Below are 27,391 nucleotides of genomic sequence, written 5' to 3'. Positions count from 1 at the left end.
AAAGACCACATTTCCGGTCACCTGAAAGACCTCCCCGTCAATAAGAGGATAACGTTCCGCCTCCTCACCCACGCACACAAAGCCCTCTACGAACTTGGACCCGAATGCTTCAACACGCGACTATCCTTCTACACCCCCTCCCGCCAACTACGTTCTTCCAACCAAGCACTCGTTGCTGTTCCATGCAATAACAAAACCACCATGGGGGGTAGATGCTTCTCCTACTTAGCGGCTAAAACCTGGAACTCCATTCCCATTCACCTCCGCCTTACTCAAAACCACCTAGCCTTCAGAAAACAGCTTAAAACCTGGATATTCGACAAGTAACTCTCCACCCTTCCTCAAGCGCCTTGAGACCCTCTGGGTATGTAGAGCGCTATATAAATTACTTACTTGACTACTTGACTTGACCTGTTCAGATACAGTAACCCAAACATGTTTCATGAATTTCCATGCTTTGTGCATTTATGCATCCCTCAATTATAGAAGCAAAATTCATACCATACATCTGAAAAAATTTTCAAGGGCGAAGAGAAAATTTTATTGTTTGGTTGGTTTTCGTGTGTTTCAGAAAATCGATCATGCTCTTACAACTTTTTATTTTTATTTCTATTCAAAGATATACAGGCTTTCACAGCTTGCTAAACTTTTGGAGTCCTAAGTGATGATGGAGAAAGCATTGTATCTCCTTCCAGGAATGTTCCTGTGCCCTGCTATGGGCTTCCAACTCCCCTCCCCACACCAACGGCTTGGGTAAATTGGATACATAGGATATTCTGCAGAAGGGGGACCCTGGAGGCTCAATTAAGTGTCCAGCACCTGGGTACAACAGGAGGTGACCATTTGTCTTCCCGTTCTTCTTCAGCCGCAGCAGTGCCTCATCCGCACACAGTTTGCTCTTTAAGGTTCTGTCGTCACTGGCCACGATGAAGAGTATGGGACCCAAGGCTCTCTCCACGGGGAGCAGACTGTCCTGATACTTCGGTGCCCTTGGATCCACATGAATATCAAGTATATTCACTGCCCCTGAAAAAATGCCTCGAACAAACTCAAACATATAAGCAGGACCTGTAATGCAGAGGTCCTGGTAGCGCAGTGTCATGGCGGTAATGCCGTTGGACCCATTGATGCAAATTGTGGCTCCCACCTGTTTTAGAAATGTAGCCATGGCCAAAGCAATCTCCGCTCCTTTGCACGTCGCCACCACACCAACAGTGGGACCCAAGACCTGAAAAAAATAAATTTGTGATTAGGACATACCATTGTCTTTTTTGCATTTCTGCCACAAATAAGTGGTTTATCACAAAATAATGCCAGAATATGTGATTGAACATCCTGACTTGAAGACATCCACTGAAAGGTGAATATCATGGGTGAGGTGGCAAGCTTAAGGAACAGTGGTAATTTGTCCACATGGGCTGACAACAACACTATTGGGCCTAATACGATGGTGGGCAAACACCTTAACGGTAAACGGGACCGCCCGCTAGAGCTGTCACGGTCCTGCTGTGTCCATTAGGATGCGACCACCACCCTGGTGGTCGCATCATGCATATTTAACATTGTGGCGGACGGTGCTTTGTGCAGCATCCGCCACAATGCCAAAAATGTATGTTGTGCATTGGCCTGCACAATGTGCATTGGCCTGCCACCTTGTACATGCCAATGGCGCAGCCCCCCACCATCCCACCCCTCCGGGGTCTCATAACGGGCCCAACAGTGTATTCTCACATGCCTTTCCATGGCGGAGCCTCCACCAGGGAAAGGCATCCAACCGCATCCATAGTAATATGGATGGCGGTGCATATTATGTCCCTTTTCCACCTGGTCGGCAATCTGACCGCGGAAATGCGAAAGATCTCTTCCCGTCTGCCGCGGTGCCCCCGCCATACTAATATGACAGGGGTGAACAAGGGACATTTGGCGGGCGGATTGCACTTCCGGGCCAGCGGTGGCCATCTCCAGCCCTGGGGTGGCGATCTGCCCAATATGCTGATAGTCCCCTTAGTATGATAAACACCACCCAGTTCTTCAAAAACATAAAATGTGTTTATTCTGGTACTTTCTCTTTCTGACCTACAACTCTCTATTAGTTTGATAAGGTCAATGCAGTCATGAGAACGTAGAATAAAAGCAATATAATTCTTATGTCTGGTACAGACTAAAATTATTGCCTTTAAATGTCATTTTTGTTACCAAAAATGTTCGTTAAGGTATAAATGGGATTTGTAATTATTATTGACACAGTACGTTTTTAGTCCATTCCTTTTTTAAGTATATTTGTTTTGAATATCCAATCACCCAGATAAAGTATTCATAAGATCCCAAAATTAACCATTGTTAGTTTCACCTAGGCAGTTTTTCAGACGAACTAAGATAGAAATGAGCTATTCCACTAACAGGAGCCTTAACAGTCTCTGCATTTACAGTAGCCTATCAGAATGTATTTGGGACAGGGTGTTGTGGTTCTCTGATTGGTGGAATTGGAAGGTGCCTGTCGTTGTATTCATCCCCCCAAAAAAGTGGGGGGCATATTATCAAGGGCCATATCGCCACTTTAGCAGGACTTTTTCCCTTAATAGTAAATGGGACCGCCCGCCAGAGGTGTCACGGTCCCGTTGTGCCCATTAGGATGAGACCGCCACCCTGGTGGTCGCATCCTGCATATTTAACATTGTGGCGGGCAGCCCGCTTTGCACGTCAGCGATATTTATCACTAATGACATGCAAAGTGGGCGTACCCAACCTGTTAGTGACTGAAAGCAGTCGCTAACACAGCTATCGCCTATTAGCAAGGCAGGCAAAGCGATTCAAAACTTTTGCGCTAAGCGCGAATATCGCCAGAACCTAACGCCTGCTCAGATCAGGACTTAACCTGTATATCCAATGGGAGGTGGATAATCAGGTTAATTCCCCATTAGTGATAAAGCCCTGAATATTGCTGGATTTCCAGCAATATTCACGTATTGAGCCACTATCGCCTGATATTTTATTGCTTTAGAAATAAATGTTGCTAATAGCACGTTATCCTCAGCGATAATATCCAGCGATGCGTGGCGATAAAAAAAATGCGCTAAGCGCATTTAGCGATAATTATCGCTGTTTGTTGATAATATGCCCCTCAGAGTTCAGTGTGACAGACAGAGTAGTGTCAGGCCCAGCGACTTTAAACAGGGCTTTAAGTGGGATGAAAAAACTGGGGGGATCTCTCAAAAAGGCGTGGCTTAAAACACATAAGTAATAAATCTGTGCTTAGCGTAGTGTGACGTCCAACTTGAATTTTGCTGTTTCTGTCATTGCATCCAGATATATGATACAACAAGTACCATCATACCTGCAACAAGTTAGGACTATTTGCTTTGCCAATGTTTGTTATTTGCATAAGATAAATTAGCAGCTACTATGGCTTGTTTATTATATTACACGTAAAGCCCTGATGACACCTCAACAGTGTTGCTGCTCCTGAATTTCAAAATGAGAAAGGAAAGTTTGAGAGAAAATGTCTCTCTTTAAAGGATTTCCCTTCCCCTACAACACTCACCCGGTTTGACGTCATGCCGTAACTTCTCCACTAGAGAGAAGTGAGCAGTGTGAGCAGCGCACACCAGTAATAAGAGAGCAGTGTGGGCAGCGCACAATAGTGAGTACAGCAGTGTGAGCAGCGCACACTAGTGAGAAGTGAGCAGTGTGGGCAGCGCACACCAGTAAGAAGAGAGCAGTGTGGGCAGCGCACAATAGTGAGTACAGCAGTGTGAGCAGCGCACACTAGTGAGAAGTGAGCAGTGTGAGCAGCGAAAACTAGTGAGAAGTGAGCAGTGTTGGCAGCGCACACTAGTGATAAGTGAGCAGTGTGGGCAGCGCACACTAGTGATAAGTGAGCAGCGCACACTAGTGAGAAGTGAGCAGTGTGGGCAGCGCACACCAGTAAGAAGAGAGCAGTGTGGGTAGCGCACAATAGTGAGTACAGCAGTGTGAGCAGCGCACACTAGTGAGAAGTGAGCAGTGTGGGCAGCGCACACCAGTAAGAAGAGAGCAGTGTGGGCAGCGCACAATAGTGAGTACAGCAGTGTGAGCAGCGCACACTAGTGAGAAGTGAGCAGTGTGAGCAGCGAAAACTAGTGAGAAGTGAGCAGTGTGGGCAGCGCACACTAGTGATAAGTGAGCAGTGTGGGCAGCGCACACTAGTGATAAGTGAGCAGTGTGAGCAGCGCACACTAGTGAGAAGTGAGCAGTGTGGGCAGCGCACACTAGTGAGAAGAGCAGCGTGAGCAGCGCACATCGATGTGCCTGCTGTCACTGCAGTCCGCCTGTACCAGGTCACAAAACAGAGCCCGATAGTCACCTGTTTCGAGCCCCCTTTAAAAAACTGCTGGTACTCTGCACCGACAAGACCCTGCCCACTTAAAGCCCAGTTGAATATGATTTAATAGAAAAACGATTTCATAGAATGCAATCAGTGAGAAACCAATGTACCTATACTGTTTAATGGAGATTTTCCGAACTAATGCTTTTTACTATTTCAAAGAAATAAATTCCTAGAATATCTTTTTTGTATTGCTTTTGAATGCTTAATTATTTTCTAAAGTGTCAATGCAATGGTTATTGGTGGTATTTATTTCAGTGCTTTACCTCAGATGTATGTCTTTTACATTGTCAAACAATATTTATGGATGCTTTTAATTCGCTGACCCTTCACAACCTCCACCCCTGACTCAGACAATCCCCTCATCACACCTAAAATGCACCCACCTCTGATCCCTAAACTTTATTCGCCCTGTTTTTGAAACGGTTTAATGTTTTCTTGCATACAAGAGTGCAATACACGTACAGTTCCGACTCAATAGCTCGTAAAAAAACATAACATAGCACCACCAAAATGGCCATCATTTTTCATTTCCCATATGTCATCTTAGATACACCCCTATTGCATTTCAAGGTGGCCTGTTATTTGAGGGACCAATGCAACCAGTTAGCATTTCACTGCATACAGCAAGGCCCTCCATAAGATTTTCATCTCTGCATTGATTTTAATATATTGGCAAGGGCCCACTCAAGAAAGACCTTTTTCCATGTAGTCACTTGCGGTGCACTGGGAGACACTCAATGGATCCCCATTCTGGCCAGCACCATCCCTTTGGGCATCATAGTGGTAGACGGTATATGAATAACTGCCAACATAGCACACAAAATTGTGAGAGCTAACGACACGTAGAAATCCAAGTGAATCTGTTCTTGAAGTAGGATCGGGTCATATTGTGTTTTGCACCATTCAGGGTGCCATTGTACCCATTTTCGTTTCAGGACTATTCCAAGCAAACATACTTTTATGGAATTATCTAGGAAAATCCAATTAACATTTCGCAAAATCTCCATTACCTCCCTCCAAAATCCTTCAAGGTACAGACAGGTCTAGGTTAGGTGCAAAAACATAAGACACAATCAGCCCACAACTACCACACTCAAGAGTTGGCTTCAGTGGGGCCCGATATGTCCTATGCAGGTCGTGAAATTGTACCAGTTTAAATCTAATGTTTGGGGATATGTGCATTTTGGACTTGTTCACAGGCCTTCTTCCATTCAGATGCTGACAATTCTGGAGCCCAGTGATATCTTGTGTGTCTGTGTTCCAACCTCTATCCTGCACCAATGCAGCATACAGGTCTAATTATCTTCACCTGGTCATCTTTGTAGCTGCTGCATGCTATGTGTTCCTTAGGTACTTTCGTAAAGGAGACCTACATATCTTGGGCCATATGTGCCAACCTTAAGTACTACAGAAACCGCCCAGGCCCCGATCTAAACTGCTCCTCCCCCTCAAAAGAGGATATGAATCTGTTGTTGATAGACCGACCCCTTGCAGTTATACACGCCTCCACCTGCCGTCAAAGGAAGGCCATATATGGGCACTATCAGCAAGCGGCAGAGATAATTATCGCTGGCCGCATATAGCGTACAAAATCCTAACACCACCTAACGCCGAGTTCTATCTCCCGGTCAGCGCAATATTTACAACGCGCATCGCCGAGGAGATAGAAATCCCGGCAAAAACGGGGTTAGGCATAAAATATCGCAGGAATATTATCTAATATCAATATGACAAACACACTGAGAAAACCTTGTAAATAGGGAGAGGTGGATATAGCATTGTGATCCATCTCCCATTCAACAAATAGCTAAGTCATGTAATTATCAGGCGTAAGGAACTGGTGAAATACCCAGTTAGTGCTACATTTAATGTTGCAAGGCATGTTAGCAATCAACTAGTTGATAGAGAGTAGCCATGTTAGCAATTATTCCCCCTGAGTTTCACGCAGGAACGCCTACCTCGCATTTCTTTAGCGATGCAAGGCGAAGCGCTAAGCAAATGGGCACAAAGGCATGGATTCACTCATTAGCGTGTCCATGCAGATAGGGCATTAGAATTATCGCTGTTTTTCATCCCAAAATAAATGCTAAAGCGGCGAAAATTCTACCGCTGTGCCTTGTTGATATGCCACTATGCAAGCTCATTTCAGGAGGTTTCAGGGACCACAGGGAAGAGTCAAAGAAACCGGCGCTCTTTTTGGAATCTGATTACCCCCCTGTGCCGGGTTTCTCTTATCTGATGGATTAAATACAGTAAACCTCTAATGGCTCCCCCACCCATTACAAACTGATCCGGTAACTTGTGATTTGAATGCATACCTGCTGCCAGCTACCTTTCCAATTTAGGACCATCCTGAAACCAGCAAACCACATGTTGAATTTGGGCTGCGGCACAATTTAAGAACAGGTTTGGCAGCACAATCCCCCTAACCCCCATCTCCTCAAACCATGAAAGTTTTAGTTTATCTAATTTTACACAACTGTGATTTCTAACCCAGACCAGTGTATACACCTCAACCTGTCTAGGCAAAAAAAGCAGTTGTCAGGAACAGGCACACATAAAGGCAGCAGGAGAGGAATACCATCTTAACCACTGAGATTCAGGGTACGATGGAGAGGAGCATGGGTACTCAGAAGTGTACAGAGCAGCCTCCCAACCCTATGCTGATATCAAGTTTGTTACTGTATTCGGAGACGTGGCCAAGATGGCCGCCCAGCAGTATTCTGTGTTCGAGAGACCATCCTCGATATTTCGTAAAGCGTCTTAAGCGCCCCCACATTCTCTGACATTACTGGGCCACTCATTGCCCATTGGTAGGAGCAGAGACTCTGCCTGCAGTGAGGAAATGCAACGGCCGGGCCAATGCCGTGGTGTATCTCCAGCTTGGGAGGCACCCAAAGTGTGGACGGGGGCCAACATCAATGTGGCCCAGATTGCCTTCCTGTGACAACTTAACCGTATGGGGCACCCGGCCCTACCAACCACTCTGGGGCCTGAGAACAGAGATGGTGTCCTAGACCTAACAGGACCTTGTATCTTGTGTACTGCCTGCTCCCCTCTGCAGTCAGCGCAGTGAGCAATGGTTCAACGAGGCCACTGCCGCAGTGTGCCTCCTAGCTACAGAGGCACCCAAATAGGACCCGTGAGGGTGGACGAGCACCAACATCCATGCCGGCCCAGATCACCTGCTGATGAGGCATTCAGCATTGAAGCTCTTTCTGACCCACCGGCCACCCTGATGCTTGAGTGCAGGTAACAACCTACTAACTTCTGTAGTCTGCTGGACCCTCCTGGCCCGGCTGAGGTGAGCGGCAGGCAAGGCCTCGCTAAGTGAGAGTATCCGCTGACCTGTGTAGGCTGGCAGTATTGTCCTGGTGGCCTCCCCCCTATGGTCCTATTTGCTAAGGTAGATCTGGTGAGTGTCTGGACACCTGAATGACAACCTTTGCTTGGGAGGGGGCAGCAAGCACGCTAGACAAGGGACTCATTTTCTATAGGCCAGAGGTAGGGGCTGCCCAGAATGGGCATCCCAATGCCCCCATCCTACCCCCCAAAGAAGGCAACATACTTTCTGTTTCTCCCAGGAAGCAGATGGGGCAATAGCCCCTGATCTGTCCCAGGAGGGAGCAGAAAGCCCACTAGGCACCAGTGTTTTTTAGTTTTGTTTTTTCTACGTAGGGGTGGAGGCTGCTCAGAATGGTCATGCCAATACCCCCACCCCAAAAAAATATGGTACAGACTTTCTGCACCCCCCTGAGAGACAGATGGGGCAGTAGCCCCTGATCTGCCCCCGGGGGGGGGGGCAGAAAGACCCTAGGGCACCAGGGATTATTTTTAATATACATAGGGGTGGGGGCTGCCCAGCATGGGTATGCCAATGCCCACACCTAAAAAAAATTGCACAGTCTTTCTGCCCCCCCCTCCAAAGGCAGATCTGGCTCTAATACTCTGAATACCCCTTGTCTACTCAATGTGAGAATCTAGCTTGCTTCTTTGTGGAAAAAGTTGAGAAAATGTATTCTACTTTAACCTATGACAACCAGCTAGGTTCTCCACAGACCTCCAACACCAGACCTACATTTGTTAGTACGACAGTCTCTCAGATCTAGGATAATGTAGAATCCAGCATTAGGGTGGAAGCATGGCCCCTTTTAGAACCTACCACTTTTAACAGTCTCTTGGCTCTCCTAGAGACATTCTTTCTATTCCCGTTTTCAAACAGCTTGAGGCACCTACTCTTGGGTTGATCATGGATCTTCTTAATGGCTCTTTACGGGAAGGCTTTGTTCCTCCAGACTGGAAGCATGCCATGGTGCTCCCTCTCTTAAAGAAGCCTAATGCTTATCCTTCTATGCCATCTAATTTTCCTCCTATTTCTCTGCTTCCTGTTTTCTTTAAGCTTCTTGAAAAACATGTCAATTTTGGTTGAGTCAGAGTTTCCTTGATCCTTCTCAGTCTGGTTTTAGAGTAGGTATCCTGTACTGAATCTACCTTACTCTGGCTTACCAACATGTTGAGATGACATTTGGACCATGGGGATATGGTGGCTCTCATTTTACTTGTGCTCCGTGCCGCTTTCGACACGGTGTCTCATACGGTTCTGCTGAAAAGCCTTGCATTCCTTAGTTCCCCTCTTTCCTGGCTGATCGCTTTTTTCTCGGCAAGTTCCATCGATCTCCTTATGGAGTTCCCCAGGGCTCTGTGCTTAGTCCTTGTTGTTTAATATCTATGTGTTTCCGTTGGCATGTATTGCCGAAGAGGCTGGGCTGTCCTTTTCCCTATGCGGATGACACGCATATAATCTTTTCCCTTACCTTATCTACGGAATCTGAGTCATCTGCTCACCAGATCGGTTTGAGGAAAATTGCATTTTGGATGCAGAACAACTTGCTCAGACTAAATGGAGATAAAACTGAGGTTATTATTTGAGGAAAAGAACAAGACCTCTGGGGGCACAACATTGGCCCACTGAAATGGGCTTTTTACCACACCCAGTACATCAAGTTTGTAACCTGGGTATCATCCATGACAACCAACTGTCAATGAAGCAACAAATCACTAAGGTGGCTGCGACATGCTTTACCATCCTGAGATGGCTGAAAACAATTATGTGGATGTTACCCTTCTCTGTTAATCGTACTGTGGTTCAAGCCTTCATTACGTCTAGGCTTGACTACGGCAAGTCAAGTCAAATCAAGTCAAGAGATTTATATAGCGCGCTACATACCCATAGGGTCTCAAGGCGCTTGAGGAAGGGTGGGGGAATTACTTGTCGAATATCCAAGTTTTAAGTTGATTTCTGAATGCTAGGTGGTTCTGAGTAAGGCGAAGGTGAGTGGGAAGAGAGTTCCAAGTTTTAGCTGCCAGGTAGGAGAAGTATCTACCTCCCATGGTGGTTTTGTTGATGCGAGGTACAGTGGCAAGGGCTTGGTTGGAGGATCGTAGCTGACGGGAGGGGGTGTAGAAGGACAGTCGTGTGTTGAGGCATTCGGGTCCAAGTTCGTAAAGTGCTTTGTGTGCGTGGGTTAGGAGGCGGAAAGTAATCCTCTTATTTATGGGGAGCCAGTGGAGGTTTTTCAGGTGACCAGAGATGTGGTCTTTACGCGGGATGTCTAGTATGAGCCTGGCTGAAGCGTTTTGGATGCGTTGGAGTTTTTTCTCGAGTTTTGCCGTGGTACCGGCGTATAGGGTGTTTCCGTAGTCCAGGCGGCTCGTGACCAGTGCATGGGTGACCGTTTTACGAGTTTCGGTGGGGATCAAAGAAATTTTTTTTTGAGCATGCGAAGAATGTTGAAGCAAGATGATGAAACGGCGTTAACTTGTCTGGTCATCGAGAGTGAGGAGTCCAGGATGACGCCCAGGTTCCGTGCGTGGTCTGTCGGGATGGGTGCTTTTCCAAGGGCTTCTGGCCACCAAGAGTCATCCCAGGCGGAGGGGGAGGTGCCTAAGATGAGGACTTCTGTTTTGTCTGAGTTCAGTTTCAGACGGCTGTGCTTCATCCACTCGGCTACTTCTTTCATTCCTTCGTGTAAGTTGGTTTTGGCGGTGTTAGGGTCTTTGGTGAGTGAGAGGATCAGTTGAGTGTCGTCAGCGTAGGAGATAATGTTGAGGTTGTGTTGGCGAGCGATGGCCGCAAGGGGGCTCATGTATACGTTGAAGAGGGTGGGGCTGAGAGAAGATCCTTGTGGCACACCACAGATGACTTCAGTGACCTCTGACTTGAATGGTGGGAGGCGGACTCTCTGGGTTCTTCCGGTGAGGAACGAGGTGATCCATTTCAGTGCTTTTCCTTGGATTCCGACGTTTCTGAGGCGCTATAGAAGGGTGCCATGGCAGACTGTGTCAAAGGCAGCGGAGAGGTCGAGGAGGATGAGGGCGACTGTGTCTCCGTTGTCCAGAAGAGTTCGAATGTCGTCTGTTGCAGCGATGAGTGCGGTCTCAGTGCTGTGTTTGGCTCGGAATCCGGACTGTGAGGAGTCGAGGGATTTGTTGGTTTCGAGGAAGGCGGCGAGCTGGTTGTTGACAGCTTTCTCGATGACTTTGGCCGGGAATGGAAGAAGCGAGACGGGGCGGTTGTTTTTGAGCTCGGTGGGATCAGCTGTGGGTTTTTTGAGAAGGGCGCTGAGTTCTGCGTGTTTCCAGCTTTCCGGGAAGGTGGCGGAGTTGAGGGAGCAGTTGATGACATCTCGGAGGTGTGGTGCTATGATGGAGTCTGCTTTGTTGAAGATGTGGTGAGGGCATGGGTCAGTTGGGGATCCTGAGTGGATGGAGTTCATCAAGCGGATGGTGTCCTCAGTGGAGATTGGGTTCCAGTCGTTGAGGATGTTCAAGGGGGGTGAAGGTCCTGCAGAAGGTTGGATGGGCTGGTCTCCGGGACGGTTGTCGAAGCTGTTGTGGATGTCTGCGATATTTTTGTGGAAGAAGGAAGCTAGGGAGTCGCAGAGGGCTTGGGAGGGGGTGATGTCGTTGGAGTTGGCTGATGGGTTGGTAAATTCTTTGACGATGTTGAATAATTCCTTGCTGTTGTGGGCGTGGTTGTCTAGTCGGTCTTTGAATGCGGCTTTCTTGGCAGACCGGATTAGTTGGTGGTGTATGCGGGTGGCGTTTTTGAAGGCGTCCCTGGTGCTGGTGTTTGGGTCTTTTTTCCAGGTCTTCTCGAGGGAGCGACAGAGTTTCTTCGATTTCTTAAGATCATCGTTGAACCAGGAGGCGTTATTGTTGCCTGGTTTGGTTTGACGTTTTTTCAACGGTGCTAGGATGTCGGCGCTGTTGGATAGCCATTGAGTGAGGTTAATGGCTGCTTGGTCGGGGTTTGAGGAGTGGACAGGAGGGTTAAGAAGAAGCGATGAGGAGATCTGGTCGGTGGTGATTTTGTTCCAATTTCTTCGCAGGGTGGGTTGAGGATGGTTGTGGATTGTGGTCTTATTGTAGATAAAGTGAACGCAGCTGTGGTCCGTCCAATGAAGAGCTGTGGTGTGACTGAATGAGACATGTTTGCTGGAGGTGAAGATAGGGTTGAGTGTGTGACCTGCAATGTGGGTGGGGGTAGTGACAAGTTGTTTGAGTCCGAGGTCGGCGAGATTGTCCAGAAGGGTGGTGGCGCTGCTGTTATTGTTCTTTTCCAGGTGAAAATTGAGGTCTCCCAATAAAATGTAATCCTCGGAGGGGAGGGCGTGTGGGGTGATAAAGTCAATGATGTTGTCACTGAATTGTGCACGGGGTCCTGGAGGCCGGTAGAGGAGGGTGCCTCTGAGTGTGGTCTTGGGGTCGGTGTGGATCTGGAAGTGGAGGTGTTCGGTGCTGGCAAGGTTGACGTCTGAGCTGGTTGAGATGCGGATGGAGTTCTTGTGGACGATAGCGATGCCTCCTCCTGTTTGCTTGATGCGGTCCTTACGGATGATCTTGTATCCTTCCGGGATGGCAATGGTGATGTCTGGGGCTGAAGAGGCATTCATCCATGTTTCAGTTAGGAAGGCGACGTCCGGAGAGATGGTGTGTAGTAGGTTCCAGAGGTCGATGGCGTGTCTGTGGACCGAGCGGGTGTTTAGCAGGATGCATTTTAGGTGGTTGGTGTCAGGTCTCTGTTTGGTGTTGGTGGATGAGGAGTTGGTTTTGGTGCTGTCGAACTTGCAGGAGTTGCAAGAGAAGGGTCCATGGGTGTGTCCAGGAGCGGCTTGAGCGCAGTTGGAGAGTCGGCCGGGGTTAAGAGCTAGGAGGGTGGAGGCGACGTAGGTAATGCGGGAGGGCTGGGTAGTGCGTGGACCAGGGGGACTGGTGCTGGTCGCGGTCCAGTCGCGGACGGGCGTAGACGGGCTTACCTTTGGCGCACCTTCGGCGCGGCCGCAGCGCGTGGACGCTGCGCGTTGGGACATCAAGCATTAATGGATAGTGGAGGGGGCGGAGCGTGGGAGGGGGATCTGGGAGGCGGGAGCGAAGGGGGAGGGGCAGGCTGCAGGCTCAACAAAATGGACGGGGAGATAAACAACAACAGGACCGGGAAATGCGAGCTGGCGCTGTAACACGGGCACAATAGCAGTCTCAGTTCTATACTTAGGCTAAAAAAGAAACTATAATATGTAGGTTGCAGGAGGTGCAAAATGCAGCTGCTAGGCTGTTGTGTCAGGCACCAAGGATGGTGTCAGCCACAGACTCTAATTACAAAATACACTGAATAAAAGTGGATAACCATATTAAATTTAAGAGCTTGAGCTTTATGTTTAAAATTAAATCAGGTACAGCCCCACAATACTTGCAATCCTTAATTTTGTTGTATACATCTGTCTTTTGAGTTCTGCTGGACAGTCCTAATTTGTTATCCCTAGAATTAAACTGACCAGGATGGGAGGTCTTTTCTTTTTTGGGCCCCTCCCTGTGGAACTCTCTTCCTGTCTTTATACAGGAGGAAACTGTCCTTAGAGTTTCCATAAACAAGTGAAGTCAAGGTTGTTTAATCAGTAATTTATTCTCACTTCCACTTTTTCACCCTTATCAGCGGGCGCCGGGAAGCCCCTTGTATGAACAATTGTACAAACTATTGTAATAGGTTCAAGTGGTTGCGACCAAGGCCTATTCAGTGAGCCATTATTAGTTAACTTTGGTGCATAACGTAATTTTAAAGGTTTCTTGAATTTGTGAACCTCTGGTTTAAATGCAAAGAATATTTTATAAGCTGGGTATATACCCACTATATCAATAGAGTGCACTGAACAGAGGAATAGCTGCAGTTGAGATATGTATTTATTGAGTTATTTTATTTGTTTTTGTTTCCTAGATTTATAATTTTTTTAAATGTTTTAAAAAAAATCTTTTTTCTTAAAATTTGTCCTGAAAAAGGTGGCGATTGATCAGATATTCTGCCGAAATGCAACATCAACATTAGTTCTTTTGCAATAAGTATATGAGAAGTCTTAATTGGTTTTATATTATCTGTGTGGCATAGATACATATAAAAAGGAAATCTTTTTAATGTGTTATGTGAATTGATTTTAGAAATGTATTGTTGCGGGGATTCTGCTCATGCACAGAACTATGCGCAGGGAACCAGGTCCTCGGTGTATTGTGGTGTACCAAAAACCCACCTCAGTGCCCAGAACCCCAATCCGATTAGCATTGGTGTCTCATTCGTTCTCTGTGCTACAGCAAAGCTACCAATGATTAGACAGCCCAGAACAAGTGACTTAGGAACCTCTCAGGAATAGTGGGAATCAAGAACAGTCTTTCATTTTCATTCTCATATAAAGTCCACACCGTGAGTAATCAGAGACACGGTACAGTTTATAATGTTTATTGTAACTACGTGCTCTAAGATGCAGTTTCTTTGCCAACATAAGTAAAAGATGCATAAAATCAATACAATCAGCATTGTTACAATTCCATAAAATACAAAGGGCAGAAATCATATTATAATGCTGGACAACCTGGCAGCTCTCCAGATCACACAGAAGGGCTTTGAACCCACACATGAAAAAGGTCACCTCCTAGATGGGGTATTCAGTAACGACCACAGACTCGAGGTAGGGATCCCTCTGCCCCTTACATGGACAGACCATCACCTGATTCCCATACAGTGGCTGCCAGTTACCTCGGCCCTGGCCCTCCCTCGTACCATCCTACAAGGGAGAGAATGGACAAAACTCTCCACTGACTGGTGGATCAAATCTCTGTCCCCCGCCCCTTCCCAAGTTGAGGTTGACCCTACGTCTCTTTATGATAATTATACCAACTGGATGCGTACGGCCCTGGACTTTATCGCACCCCAGAAAGCCCTTAAAGTGAAGATCAAATCAAGGGGTTCACCCTGGTACACCCCGAAACTTAAAGAACTGAAAAGAGCTTGCAGGAAGCTTGAAAGAACTTGGAGGGAATCCCGCAGCAATCTAGATAAAACTAACCACCATGAAGCAATCAAAAAATATAAAGCCGAGATTAGATGTACAAAATCTTCTTTCTTTGAAGAAAAAATCACTACTGCTTCCAACTCACCTAGAGAAATTTTTAAAATAGCAAAATTCCTTATCGACACTCCTCCTATTCCCCTCGACCCCAGCAAAGCTCAGACTCGTTGTGATAATCAGGCTGAATATTTCTATAAGAAAATACAGAATATTTCCTCTGCATTTGACTCACCCAATTTGGTCTATGATGAAGGAATCACCTCACCGCACACTACGCCCCACAAATTGGACGAGTTCCCTCTGCTAAAAGAGGATTCTCTTGACCTCCTCATGCGGAAAGTCAAATCTGGGTCACCCACTGATCCCGCCCCCCCTTCCCACCTAGCAAAGATTACTGACACTATCAGACCTGTCATCCTCAATATCTTAAACACCTCCATCACCACAGGCTTAGTCCCCTCTGCGTGGAAATGTGCCCAAGTTAGAGCGCTATTGAAAAAACCCACATTGGACCCAGATAACATGGCCAATTATCGACCAATTTCATTACTTCCTTGGGTTAGCAAACTATTAGAAAAACATATCAATGCCTCCATTACACCATTTCTGGTAAACAATCATCTGCTCCACGACTCCCAAGCAGGTTTTCGTCCTAAGTTAGGAACTGAGGCTGCCCTTTTGACGGTGACTGAGTTGGCTAGGAAACAGATGGATCAAGGCGGCACCACAGCAATTATGTTGCTCGACCTCAGTGCCGCCTTTGACACTGTTAACACCAGTATCCTTCTCCACCGCCTATGCCAAATAGGAATTTCAGGGAAGGCCATTCACTGGCTTCAGTCCTTTCTGGAGAATCGTTCCTTTGAGGTAGTAGAGGGCACCACCCACTCAAAAATCTGGCCCCTTGAGCAAGGCGTGCGCCAGGGCTCCGCCCTGAGCCCTACCCTTTTTAATATTTATATGCAACCTCTTGCTGACATTGTGCATTCGTTCGGTCTAGACATTGTGACCTATGCCGACGATACACAATTGGTCGTATCCATGAATCAGTCCAATACCTCCCCCCCAATCTCAGTAATTGCCTGGTAGCAGTCACCCAGTGGATGGCTACCTCGCACCTGAAGCTCAACGGCGAGAAAACGGAGCTCATGATTTTGGGCAATTCAATTATTCCCAGCCCTCTGCCGTTCTGGCCCCCATGCATGGGCATCCCGCCCCAACCTAAAACCCAAATAAAGAGCTTGGGCATTTGGCTGGACGCAAATTTAAACTTCACACAGCAAGCAACCATTTTGTCCGCCACTTGCTTTGGCCTTATGCGCATGCTTAGGAAAGTGCTGCCACTCCTCCCTTCTCAAGCCCGTAGAATAATGTTGCAAGCCATTATCTTGTCCCGCCTGGACTACGGGAACTCCTTACACCTCGGGCTCCTGCCTGTACAACAAGGAAGCTCCAGGTTACCCAAAATGCGGCAGCCCGCCTTTTGCTGGGCCTTAACCAATGGGAATCAGGCACAGCGGCTCTGAAGAAACTTCACTGGCTTCCCATCAAGGCCAGAGTATTGTTCAAATCTATGTGCATTATGCACAAGGCCATGTGGAAGACCGCACCAGCAATGATCTGTTCTTTAGTGACCCCCTACCTCCGCCATAGATCATTGCGATCTAGCACAGCGTTCCTGGCTACCATGAACAAAATCAAGCGTACCAGGTGGGGCGGGCGCTCTTTCTCTTGGAAAGCCACCAAGGCTTGGAACTCCTTGCCTGCTACCCTTCGCAGCGAACCTAACCTTCAGAAATTCCGGAAGGAACTGAAAACATTTCTTTTTATCTAATCCTGGTCTTTTCAGCTCACATTAGTCAGACTATACTCAGCGCTACGAGGCCTCCGGGTTGTTTGCGCTTAACAAAACACAATTAATAATAATATTAATAATAATAATGATAGTGGAACCAGGTCTATAGCGCCTTGCGTACCACCCTCCACTTGCTAGGAGCTAGTTATTATAATAACAGAAGATGTATAGGTTTAAACGGGGAACCCCATACCTCAAAAATCAGGTGAAGTGAAACACATCCTACATCAGCACAGCTCTTTGTAGTTGGAAAAGCTTTCTCCAATTGTCTCTTTCATGCATGCCACTCAATATCAAAGGCACCCTAGTTTCAGTGATTTGCAGCTGTGTGCGTGTTATGTCTAGAGCGAGGGCCGATCAACCTGAATCAACAGAATACATTGTTATATAACCATGCACACTCTGTCCAGACTTGATGTCACAGTGTAATTAGAAAGATGTGAAAAATAGACCGTTCTCATGTGAAGGAAAGCAAGCAGTTTGTCTTCGTAAGAAGAGAGGCATGTAGTGTCATGTACAAAAGCGTCAAAATGGCGTTTGAGCAACTATCTCACTTATGTTAACATAGCAATGTCTGCAAGCAGAACCGTACCTTCGCTACTGGAAAGGGGCGACCAACTCGGTCCCCCCGAACGTATGGCCGAGTGCCTCGATCCCCCCGGGAAGCCATTTTTGGGCGGGAGGCGCGTCTCGGCTGGTATGCCCGAAGCGGCGTAGCTGGGGCGCGCCCGTTCCCGCCCTAGAGTGGGCTGGCCTAGACACTGACGCAGCTAGCCACGCCCTAGGGGCAGGCAGGGGCGGGTATACGCCCACCTTGAAGACGGATAAAAAGGGACGCAAGACCAGAAGACATCCTCTTGTTCTGGTGCTCTGAAGCTGCACCTCCTCGCTGCACGTGAGCTCGGGACAGAACGAAGAGCCAATTTTGAGCGTTTTAATCTTTCTTTTTGTCTTCTAGATACTTCGTCTGAAAGATGCCCAAGAAAGGCGCGAAGAGAATGTCGACTGACCAGATGGTTCGGGTCCTCATGAAGGAAATGTCCGAAATAAAGAAGCAGTTGGCGGAGCGAGACGGTGAGGAGGGATCGGGGCGTCCACCGGCCGGAGGGAGGCCAAAGAGGCCGAGAAGGGGGGCGGTCGGGGGAGACGTCCCGGTTCCCTGTTCCCCGCTCGAGGCGCCAGTCCCGGTACCGGCCCCGGTACCGAAGGAAGGGAATCCGATTCCCGTCGTAGTCACCCCGACATCCGCTGAGGATATGCCTCCCGAGTTGGCGGCACAGTTAGCAGCGTGGTTGGGGGACAGTAGCGAGGGCGCCACGGCTGCCGAAGCGCAAGCACTGATGAAACAGTTGCGCGAGAAACGTGATACAGCCAAGGTGCCCGCACCGGATGCGGTGATAGACAAGCCACGAGGGGCGGAAGCAGCATTCGGTGCAGGTAAGCGGCCATTGCCGATCGCGAGGGATGAGTCAACACCCTCTCGTAGAGAAAAATTGGGGCAGCATGTTCCTTTGGCAATAAAGGAAAAGATTTGGGCGGGGGAATACGTAAACATTTTCTCCTTGCTCGTTGATCATTATGAGGTTGAAACTGTTAAGAGTCAAAAGGATCTGATGCATCCAAGTGTTTGGCGCGCAAAAATGGCCGCCTTTAAAGTGAATGAGAATATTGGCAACTGGGGCAATGCTTGGGGAATTTTTACGTCGATTTTGGGGGAACGTAGGCCTGAATTGCTCCCTGAGTTTCCAGTATATCAGTCACGAATTATGGGGTACTCGACATCGCACCAAGGTAACCAATGGTTCTGTTATGACAACCTTTTCAGGAAAGCGATGGAGCATAACAAAAGTTTAACTTGGGACTGTTATGATTCTTTGACATGGGATAAAATGAAAGAGTCAGGGATGTTGAAAATGCCGTTGGTGGGGAGTACTGTTGGTGAGCCCTCCCGCCAATATGGGGGGACGCCCTTTCGGTCGGGTACGGGTACCGACGATTATCCGAGACCCGCCGGCAATACAGGGAAGAGGGGTTTCTGTTTCAATTTCAACAAAGGTAAATGTACTAGGCCCCCGGGATCTTGTAAATTCAAGCACGAATGTAGTGGTTGCGGGGCACCCCATCCTGAGTCCTCGCGCAGAGCCAGAACGGGTGAGAATGGGGGTAGAGGAGGCGCCAAACAGGTCTAATGTAGTCCGAGGGGCGCCTTTACCAACCCCGATTGATACCTTGGCGATGATTCCCTGGCTCAGCGAATACCCAGATCGTACTTCTGCTGGGGTGCTGCGAAACGGTTTTTCATATGGTTTCCGCATCCCGGTGGGGGACTTTCAGGGTGTCGGGACGTGCAAAAACCAACTTTCCGCCTTGCAGCATACGACTGTAGTACAGGATAAGATCCGGAAAGAGGTTATCCGAGGTCGGGTTGCCGGCCCGTTTAGTGTTCCCCCGGTACAGAATTTTGTCTGTTCTCCTTTAGGGGTGGTCCCCAAGAAGGACCCAGGTGAGTTTCGATTGATTCACAATTTATCTGCTCCTCATGGCCTTTCTGTGAACGAGGCAATTGATCCAGAGATATGTTCGGTGCGGTACGCATCATTTGATGAGGCCGTAGCCATTTTGAATCGCCTGGGGCCCGGGACGCTGATGGCGAAATCAGATATCGAGTCAGCGTTCCGTTTGCTCCCGGTATACCCAGACGACCAGCGTCTTCTGGGATTCAAGTTTCAAGGTTCGTATTACATGGATAGGTGTATGCCGATGGGGTGCTCTATATCTTGTGCATATTTCGAGAAATTCAGTAGTTTTCTACAATGGGTTTACACGGAGGAAACAGGTTTTCGAAATGTGATGCATTACCTCGATGACTTTCTGTTCCTTGGGGCCGCTGGGGATGATGAATGTGCCCGGGCCTTGACTGAATTTTGTGTATTAATGGATCGATTCGGCGTGCCATTGGCACCAGGTAAAACTGTGGGTCCCACGACTTGCCTCGAGTTTCTCGGGATCGAGTTGGACTCTAGTGAGGGTTGTTTTCGTTTACCAGCTGCCAAAGTGTCGAAATTCAGGGCAGCCCTGCAAATGTGTATAAATGCATCTAAAGTTACGCTGCATCAATTGCAGCAATTGGTGGGGAAGTTGAATTTTGCCCTGAGGGTGATCCCAATGGCCCGCCCCTTTTCCCGTTCGATTGCTCAGGCGATGGTCGGCCTAAAGGAGGGTCATCATCGCACGAGACTATCGGCCGAGGTCCGCCAAGACATGCGTATTTGGTTAGCATTTTTGGCGGATTTCAATGGTCGAGTCGTCTGGAACAAACCAGCCTTGTCCTCTGAAGAGCTTGGTTTATGGACGGATTCAGCGGGAAGCATGGGCTTTGGCGCCATCTTCGGCACAAAATGGTCGGCACAAAGGTGGCCAACATGGTGGCATGAAGAGGGGCTGACGAGTAATATTGCTTTCCTTGAACTGTTTCCCATTTTGGTGGCCCTCAGAACCTGGCCCGATGGATTCAAAAATCACTCTGTCATATTTTGGTCTGACAATATGACCGTTGTAGAATGCATCAATAGTCAGGCAGCACGTTGTAAAATGATTTTAAGGCTGCTTAAAGAAATTGTCCTACTGTGTATGCAACTGAACGTGGTATTCAGAGCGAAACATGTCCCAGGGGTGATGAATCAGGCGGCTGATGCACTGTCTCGTTTTCAAATGCAGGCTTTTTCGGGTTTCCTTCCCTCAGCGGACCCAGAGCCGGCACCCTTTCCCGAAGCTCTCTGGTCTCTCGGTGCCCCGAACTTCGTTACCTCGTGGGAGAGAGTCTAGCACCAAGAACGAGGAAGGCATACGAAGGGGCGTTTCGGGCCTATTTAGCCTTTTTGGGGACTGAGAGAGGGGGATTTTGGGGGCAGGAGGATTGGGTAGTACATTTTCTGATGTCCTTGCGTAGGGCTGGGAAGTCTGTGGCTACAGCCCAGAGGCATCGTGCTGCTATTTCCTTTGTTGCCAGGGCTCATAATATCCAGGACCCGACGGCGTCTTTTGTGGTACAGAAAGCGCTACGTGGGTGGCAACGCCTTGAAGGTCGCAGAGTAGATGAGAGGCGCCCGATAGGTCTGGATAGGTTGTCCCAGTTGCTGGCCACACTCCCCGCCACATGCTCGTCTCAGTTCGAGGCCTGTTTGTTCCGAGCTGCTTTTACGCTTGCATTTCATGGGGCGATGAGGATAAGTGAGCTGGTGGCAAGGAACAAGCAGGATGTGGTGGGGGGTTTGTGCCGGGAACACGTTCGGATCAGGGGTGAGACGATAACTGTATCCTTTGTCAAGTCCAAAACCGATCAAGGTGGGATGGGGGACTGCATAGTCATTCGCAGGATTCCAGGGTCCTCCATGTGTCCGGTAAAGTGTTTAGAAGACTACCTAGCACGAAGGGTGGCATCATGGGGAGGGACATTGTTGAGACACGCGGACGCCACCCCACTGACGAAGTTTCAGTTTCAGCGGGTGCTCGCGATGTCAATTACCGCAGCGGGCTTGGACCCGGGCGAGTTTGGGACCCATTCCTTTCGGATAGGGGCTGCCACTGAAGCTACAGCCAGGGGTCTTAATGTGGAACAAGTAAAACGAGTGGGGCGTTGGTCCTCCAATTGTTATAAAAGGTATGTGCGGTTGCACATGTTGTGAAGCTGTAATAATGTACTCACGCTTCTTGTCTTTTGTTTGGTTTTCAGTTACGCAAGCCTTCGAGGCGGGGCGGACTATGCAGTCGACCCAACACCAGGCCAGCGGTCAGACATCACCGGCTGTGAGAAAAGAGGTGTGGGTCGTGGGCCACTCATACGTGAGGCGTGCCGCAGACGTATTCGAAGCAGGTGACATGATTCACGTAGCTGGGGAATACGGGTACAGAATGTCCTTCTACGGAAGGGGCGGTCTCTGTATTGACCAGTTTCAGGCATTCTTTGAGGGTTTGTTAGGGCGGACGAGGTCACCGCCGTCTATAGTCATAGTACATTTAGGGGGCAATGATTTGGTCACCACCGGTAGACGACTTCTCCTAGAGGCAATGCTTTCCACTGTAAGTTGGTTAGCAAGGAAAGTTCCGGGGTGCATAATTGCGTGGTCTCATATGATCCCACGAAAAGTGTGGCGGGGGGCTGTTTCGATTCGTGCTTTGAATCATTCTGTTAGAAAACTTAATAACAAAGTGAGTAGGTTGTTCCGTTCCAAGACATTGCATTCTATCTCGCATGGTTGTATTAATGATGACAGTATGTATTTAGGGGATGGTGTGCATTTGTCTCGGGTGGGAAATGAGTTACTCATAGGAGACTTCTTAGCATGGTTAACAACGTTGAAACATGACCTTTAGGTAGGACTTTTGTGGGGGGCCCGGATAGCCGGTCAACTATCCGGGCCTGTGGCGGTAAGGTCATGATCGATGAGCACTAATTAGTAGATCCCTATGAGTGGGCGTCACCCAACACGGATGGGAGCGCTCGGGAGAGGTGGCCATTTGCCCCTCAATGGGGAGGCGGTCCCTTCTAAGGATGGGTCGCCGGAAGTAAAGGAAAGGCGGTCAAGGCCCCTTCCTTTGTAGGAGGGGTTACAGCCCCCTCCTGGGGAATTTCCCGGGGCCAGTGACATCTGCGACGGCAGATGCGGTAAGTTGTGTGGGGTTGGGATAAGGTCTACGATACCTTCTAGATACCTCACACGAGTATTCGAACGACCTTTAACTGGCGTCAAGTCTTTAGGTGCCCCCGTCAAGTCAAGGGAAATTGGTAGTAGTTGCACTTGAGGTACGCCTCCGTGCTGTCGCCCATCCCAAGTGGGAGGGGTAAGTCTGGTTAGGGATCTTGACACCGGTTATGACCTTGCCGTTGGCCCTTAAACGTTAGGTTGTACAATTTCAATATGTCAAGAAATGTTTTGTAGGATGCTAGTTCGGCTAGGAGAACCTCTGTATTAGAGAATCTGTCAAGGTTAGCCAAACATCGCAATATGGTAATGAAATTGTACATAACATGAAACGTTTAATGTTTTATTTTGTTTTAATAAATACGGCCGGGATGGTCACTCCATCCCACTTCCAAAAAACTTCAAGAACTGTTTCCGGTTTCCCTCCTTTTGGGGATTGTGTTGAGAGGGGGTGGCGGGTATCTCGGCCATATGGAAAGGGGCGACCAACTCGGTCCCCCCGAACGTATGGCCGAGTGCCTCGATCCCCCCGGGAAGCCATTTTTGGGCGGGAGGCGCGTCTCGGCTGGTATGCCCGAAGCGGCGTAGCTGGGGCGCGCCCGTTCCCGCCCTAGAGTGGGCTGGCCTAGACACTGACGCAGCTAGCCACGCCCTAGGGGCAGGCAGGGGCGGGTATACGCCCACCTTGAAGACGGATAAAAAGGGACGCAAGACCAGAAGACATCCTCTTGTTCTGGTGCTCTGAAGCTGCACCTCCTCGCTGCACGTGAGCTCGGGACAGAACGAAGAGCCAATTTTGACCCACCCACCAGCCCCTGAAGATAGCCAGTTGTTTGTAATAAAGTTGATTAATTTTGCTTCTGTTTTCGTTTACAGGTTGGAGTGTCATGTTGATGTTGAGTTTAATAAAGAATGGTCTGTTTGAGTACGTTTTGCCATTAAAGAGATTCAGATTTAGTGTTGAATTTTGTGCATGCTCTTTCGGTCATAGTGGCCAATGTATTCTGAGGTTTAGTTAGCACTGTCGTATTTAAATTTGGTAGGCGGTAAGGTCATGATCGATGAGCACTAATTAGTAGATCCCTATGAGTGGGCGTCACCCAACATGGATGGGAGCGCTCGGGAGAGGTGGCCATTGGCCCCTCAATGGGGAGGCGGTCCCTTCTAAGGATGGGTCGCCGGAAGTAAAGGAAAGGCGGTCAAGGCCCCTTCCTTTGTAGGAGGGGTTACAGCCCCCTCCTGGGGAATTTCCCGGGGCCAGTGACATCTGCGACGGCAGATGCGGTAAGTTGTGTGGGGTTGGGATAAGGTCTACGATACCTTCTAGATACCTCACACGAGTATTCGAACGACCTTTAACTGGCGTCGAGTCTTTAGGTGCCCCCGTCAAGTCAAGGGAAATTGGTAGTAGTTGCACTTGAGGTACGCCTCCGTGCTGTCGCCCATCCCAAGTGGGAGGGGTAAGTCTGGTTAGGGATCTTGACACCGGTTATGACCTTGCCGTTGGCCCTTAAACGTTAGGTTGTACAATTTCAATATGTCAAGAAATGTTTTGTAGGATGCTAGTTCGGCTAGGAGAACCTCTGTATTAGAGAATCTGTCAAGGTTAGCCAAACATCGCAATATGGTAATGAAATTGTACATAACATGAAACGTTTAATGTTTTATTTTGTTTTAATAAATACGGCCGGGATGGTCACTCCATCCCACTTCCAAAAAACTTCAAGAACTGTTTCCGGTTTCCCTCCTTTTGGGGATTGTGTTGAGAGGGGGTGGCGGGTATCTCGGCCATAACCCTCTCATGATTGGGCCAACAAACAAAGGGCAAAATAATAGGAACGTTGAGTTCAAGTTTGTGTGAGTCAGAAATACGTTCAGTTTTGTCAAAAGGGTCACAAGGAGATGAAAGGGACAAAAAGTGAAACACTGATACAAACATTTAAATATTTAAACAATACTCGCTAATATATGTATTCACTAAGATACACTTAATAAGCCAGTTAACCAATCATTTTTTTTTTTAAAACATCCATTAAGACACTTATTTAAACATGTATTTTTCCTTCGACCTTTACATATACATATATAAAACATATTTATTTTTCAGAAAGACACACATTCACTGGATGGTGTCATCAGTGATGTCATGAGTGATGTCACTGACCATGTCATGAGTGATGTAATATGTGATGTCATCAGCAGTGCATTACACGCGCAAGTTATAGTGAGTCCAACTAACTATAACGTGGGAATTTCATTGGTTTTATGTCAGTAAAATTTCCAGCTAACTATAACTGGTGTGAAACCTATGGTTTTTTCAGTGAATTTAATAGGTTTTTTAAATGCTAATTCCTAACTATATAAGGCCTGAAACCTATGGTTTTTTCAGTGAATTTTATAGGTTTTTTAAATGCTAATTCCTAACTATAACTGGTGTGAAACCTATGGTTTTTTCAGTGAATTTCATAGGTTTTTTAACTGCTAATTCCTAAATTTTTATAGGGCCTCATACCTATGTGTATTTTAGTAAATTTCTAAGGTTATTTTTTCGCAAATATCTATAGCTTAAAAAGGTATGTTTTTCTAAAAATGAATCCTATATTGTATATTAATATAATATTTTGTTTTTTAAAAGTATATTCTTTTTTTTTATATTACACTCTGGAGCGCTCCCGGTGTGCGTACCGGTGAGCGCCCCGGTGCGCGTACCGGGGCACGTCCCGTCAGCGCACCAACAAAAAAAAAGAAAAAAAAATAATGAGTGAGCATGAGGAATGGGGACAAAGAGAGTGGTGTAAAGAGAAAGAGAGCTAGAGGGAGAAACACAGAGGGACTGTGTAATAGATAGTAAAACAGAGAAAAGGTATAAGAGGAAGTAACTGAGAAAAGGAAAATGAATAAGGGAGCAAAAGAAAAGAAGAAAGAGGAAGAAAACTAAAGCAGATGTTCTGGGAGAATGTGAATGGGTGATGAGAGTAAAAGGGAGGAGAGTAAAGGATGAGGAATGAAAGGTAGTGACGGAACCAGAGAAAAGGAACAGTGGTGACGGAGGGAAAGAAAATAGCAGTGAGTGTAAGTAAAGAGGAGTGAAAGAGGGTGGATAAAAGTGAATAAGGGTAAGACATTGGGAGTGACAGAGAGAAAGAACAGAGAGAGTAAAGGGAGGAGTGTCAGAAAGGGACTAAGTGAAGCAGAAAAAAAAGGAAAGAGAGGGAGTGTGGGTGAGCAGGGGCACTGAAAGAAGTTGAATGTGGTAGGAAAGTAAGGAAAAGAGAAGTAAATATGGAAGATAATAATAAGTGAGGGAAGCAGAGTAAGAAAACAGAGGTGAGGTAGGGTGAGAGAAAAGTAGTGAGGTTCAAACAAAGGGTGATGATAAACTAAATTTTTTTGTCACACTTACCATATAATTAATGTAAACTTAATTGCTTGTTTAAAGTACACTTTGTATTCGTGAAAGACAAAAGAAAAAAAAGTTATAATTAGTAAAATATATATTTTAAAATAGAAGAAACAGGTCAAGAGGTAAAAAATAAAAAAAAATGTACTAAGAAATAAAGCAAGAGTGAAGATACAGAAACGGAAATAAAGTAATGTACAAGGACAAAAAAAGGGAAAAAGAAATAGAAGGGGAGCAAATTACTGAAGGTAAGTAAGATACTAAAAGAATGTGAGATACCAAAACAAAATCAGGAAAGAGAAGTTAGTAAAAGGAGAATGAGTGAAAGGGAAAGGATTCTAAATGAGGATCCATTTACAAGAAAGAGGAATGGAAGATAACTGAGAGTGAGTGAAGGGGAGTCACAGAGTGAAGGGATGAAGGGAATGAGGTTAATATAGAACGACAGAGGAAAAAGGAGTGAGGAAGTAAGTACACAGAAAGACTAAGAGAAGGACTGAGTGAAGTGCAGTACAATGAGTGAAGAAAGGAAAAAGAGTAAAGGAGCAAAAGAAAGAAAGAGAGGGGAAGAGAACTAAAGCAGTGGTACTGAGAGAATGTGAGAAACCTGAAAAGTGGTGCAAGGGAGCGAGGAAATGCAGACAGTTGAAATTGGATTGAGGGGTTGTGAAAGAAGTGGAGTAAAGGGACAGCGATGAAACAAAGTGAAAAAAAGGCAGTGTAAATGAGTAGAGAGAGCTGAAAAAGGGTGGAAAAAGGAAAATGAGTGTGAGACAAGGGGAATACAATGTATAAATTACACAATGCAAACTATAGAATATCTTATACAACATGTTAGATAGTTTATTTTTGCTGTTCTCAGAATATTTGAATTTCACTAAAAACAGTGAGTTCAAACTCTTCATCATATAACAGCGGGGAAAAAAACACAATCTAAAAAATTGTGTTTAAAAAAACCCATATAAAGTTACAAATCATATATGTACACTAATCTTTGATTCACTTACTTTTCCTTGAGGCCAAATAGTAGATCGTGAAGGTCCTTTTTGTTTAAAAAATACTCTGCTGTTCTTTTAAATTTCCATTTCATCGACTTTCTATAAAAAAAGATCTAAGAACATCTGAAATAATTCTCAACGTTTTCATTTTCCTCCTTGTGTTAAGTTATGACTCATTAATCATACCTTACACTTTCCTTACGGCCAAATAGTGTCAGATATATGAGTATATTTTTAAATTTCTCTAATTAAACTCTGAAATTACCGTTTACCCGAAGTTTTCAAAGAAAAGCTCATATGACATTTTCACAATCTTTAAAATTCATATTCCCTTTTTTGATCACTTATGTTCAACATTTCCTATGAAACTGATATCACTTACTATAAGATCCATTTACAGTACCTATATGAGATAAATAATTTTAAACATTAGACTAACTAACTAATTAACTTTTATTAACTTCTCCCGTCTTCATAGGCCAATTACCTTTACTAAAACTTTGGTTCTAAAAACACTAGGTAAGAATTTTTTGAGTCAAATGCCAAACTTTGTTTATAAGTCAAATGAGAATCATTGCAGTAACTCCAACCTTTTTGACATTTTAAGTAGCATGTATAATACCCTGATGTTGTCGAAGGACCGTCATGATAAATAATAGCTACAGTTGAAAAGCCA

At 46.7% G+C, this 27,391-nt stretch overlaps 1 protein-coding gene across 1 annotated transcript in view; it reads right to left on the bottom strand.

Moving 5' to 3' along the window:
• Nucleotides 1-631: 631 nt before the first annotated feature.
• The window catches only part of LOC147718136 (acyl-coenzyme A amino acid N-acyltransferase 1-like), a 159,702-nt gene continuing 132,942 nt past the window's right edge, over nucleotides 632-27,391 (bottom strand). The window contains exon 3 of the mRNA XM_086919210.1: nucleotides 632-1,228. Coding sequence (XP_086775336.1) covers nucleotides 632-1,228 — 597 coding nt within the window. The remainder of the gene's footprint in view (nucleotides 1,229-27,391) is intronic.

Source organism: Lissotriton vulgaris, chromosome 4_2 (genome assembly GCF_964263255.1).
Source record: "Lissotriton vulgaris chromosome 4_2, aLisVul1.2, whole genome shotgun sequence".
Lineage (NCBI taxonomy): Eukaryota > Metazoa > Chordata > Amphibia > Caudata > Salamandridae > Lissotriton > Lissotriton vulgaris.
The sequence above is the reverse complement of the archived record's forward strand: the minus strand, read 5'-3'. Positions and strand labels throughout refer to the sequence as shown.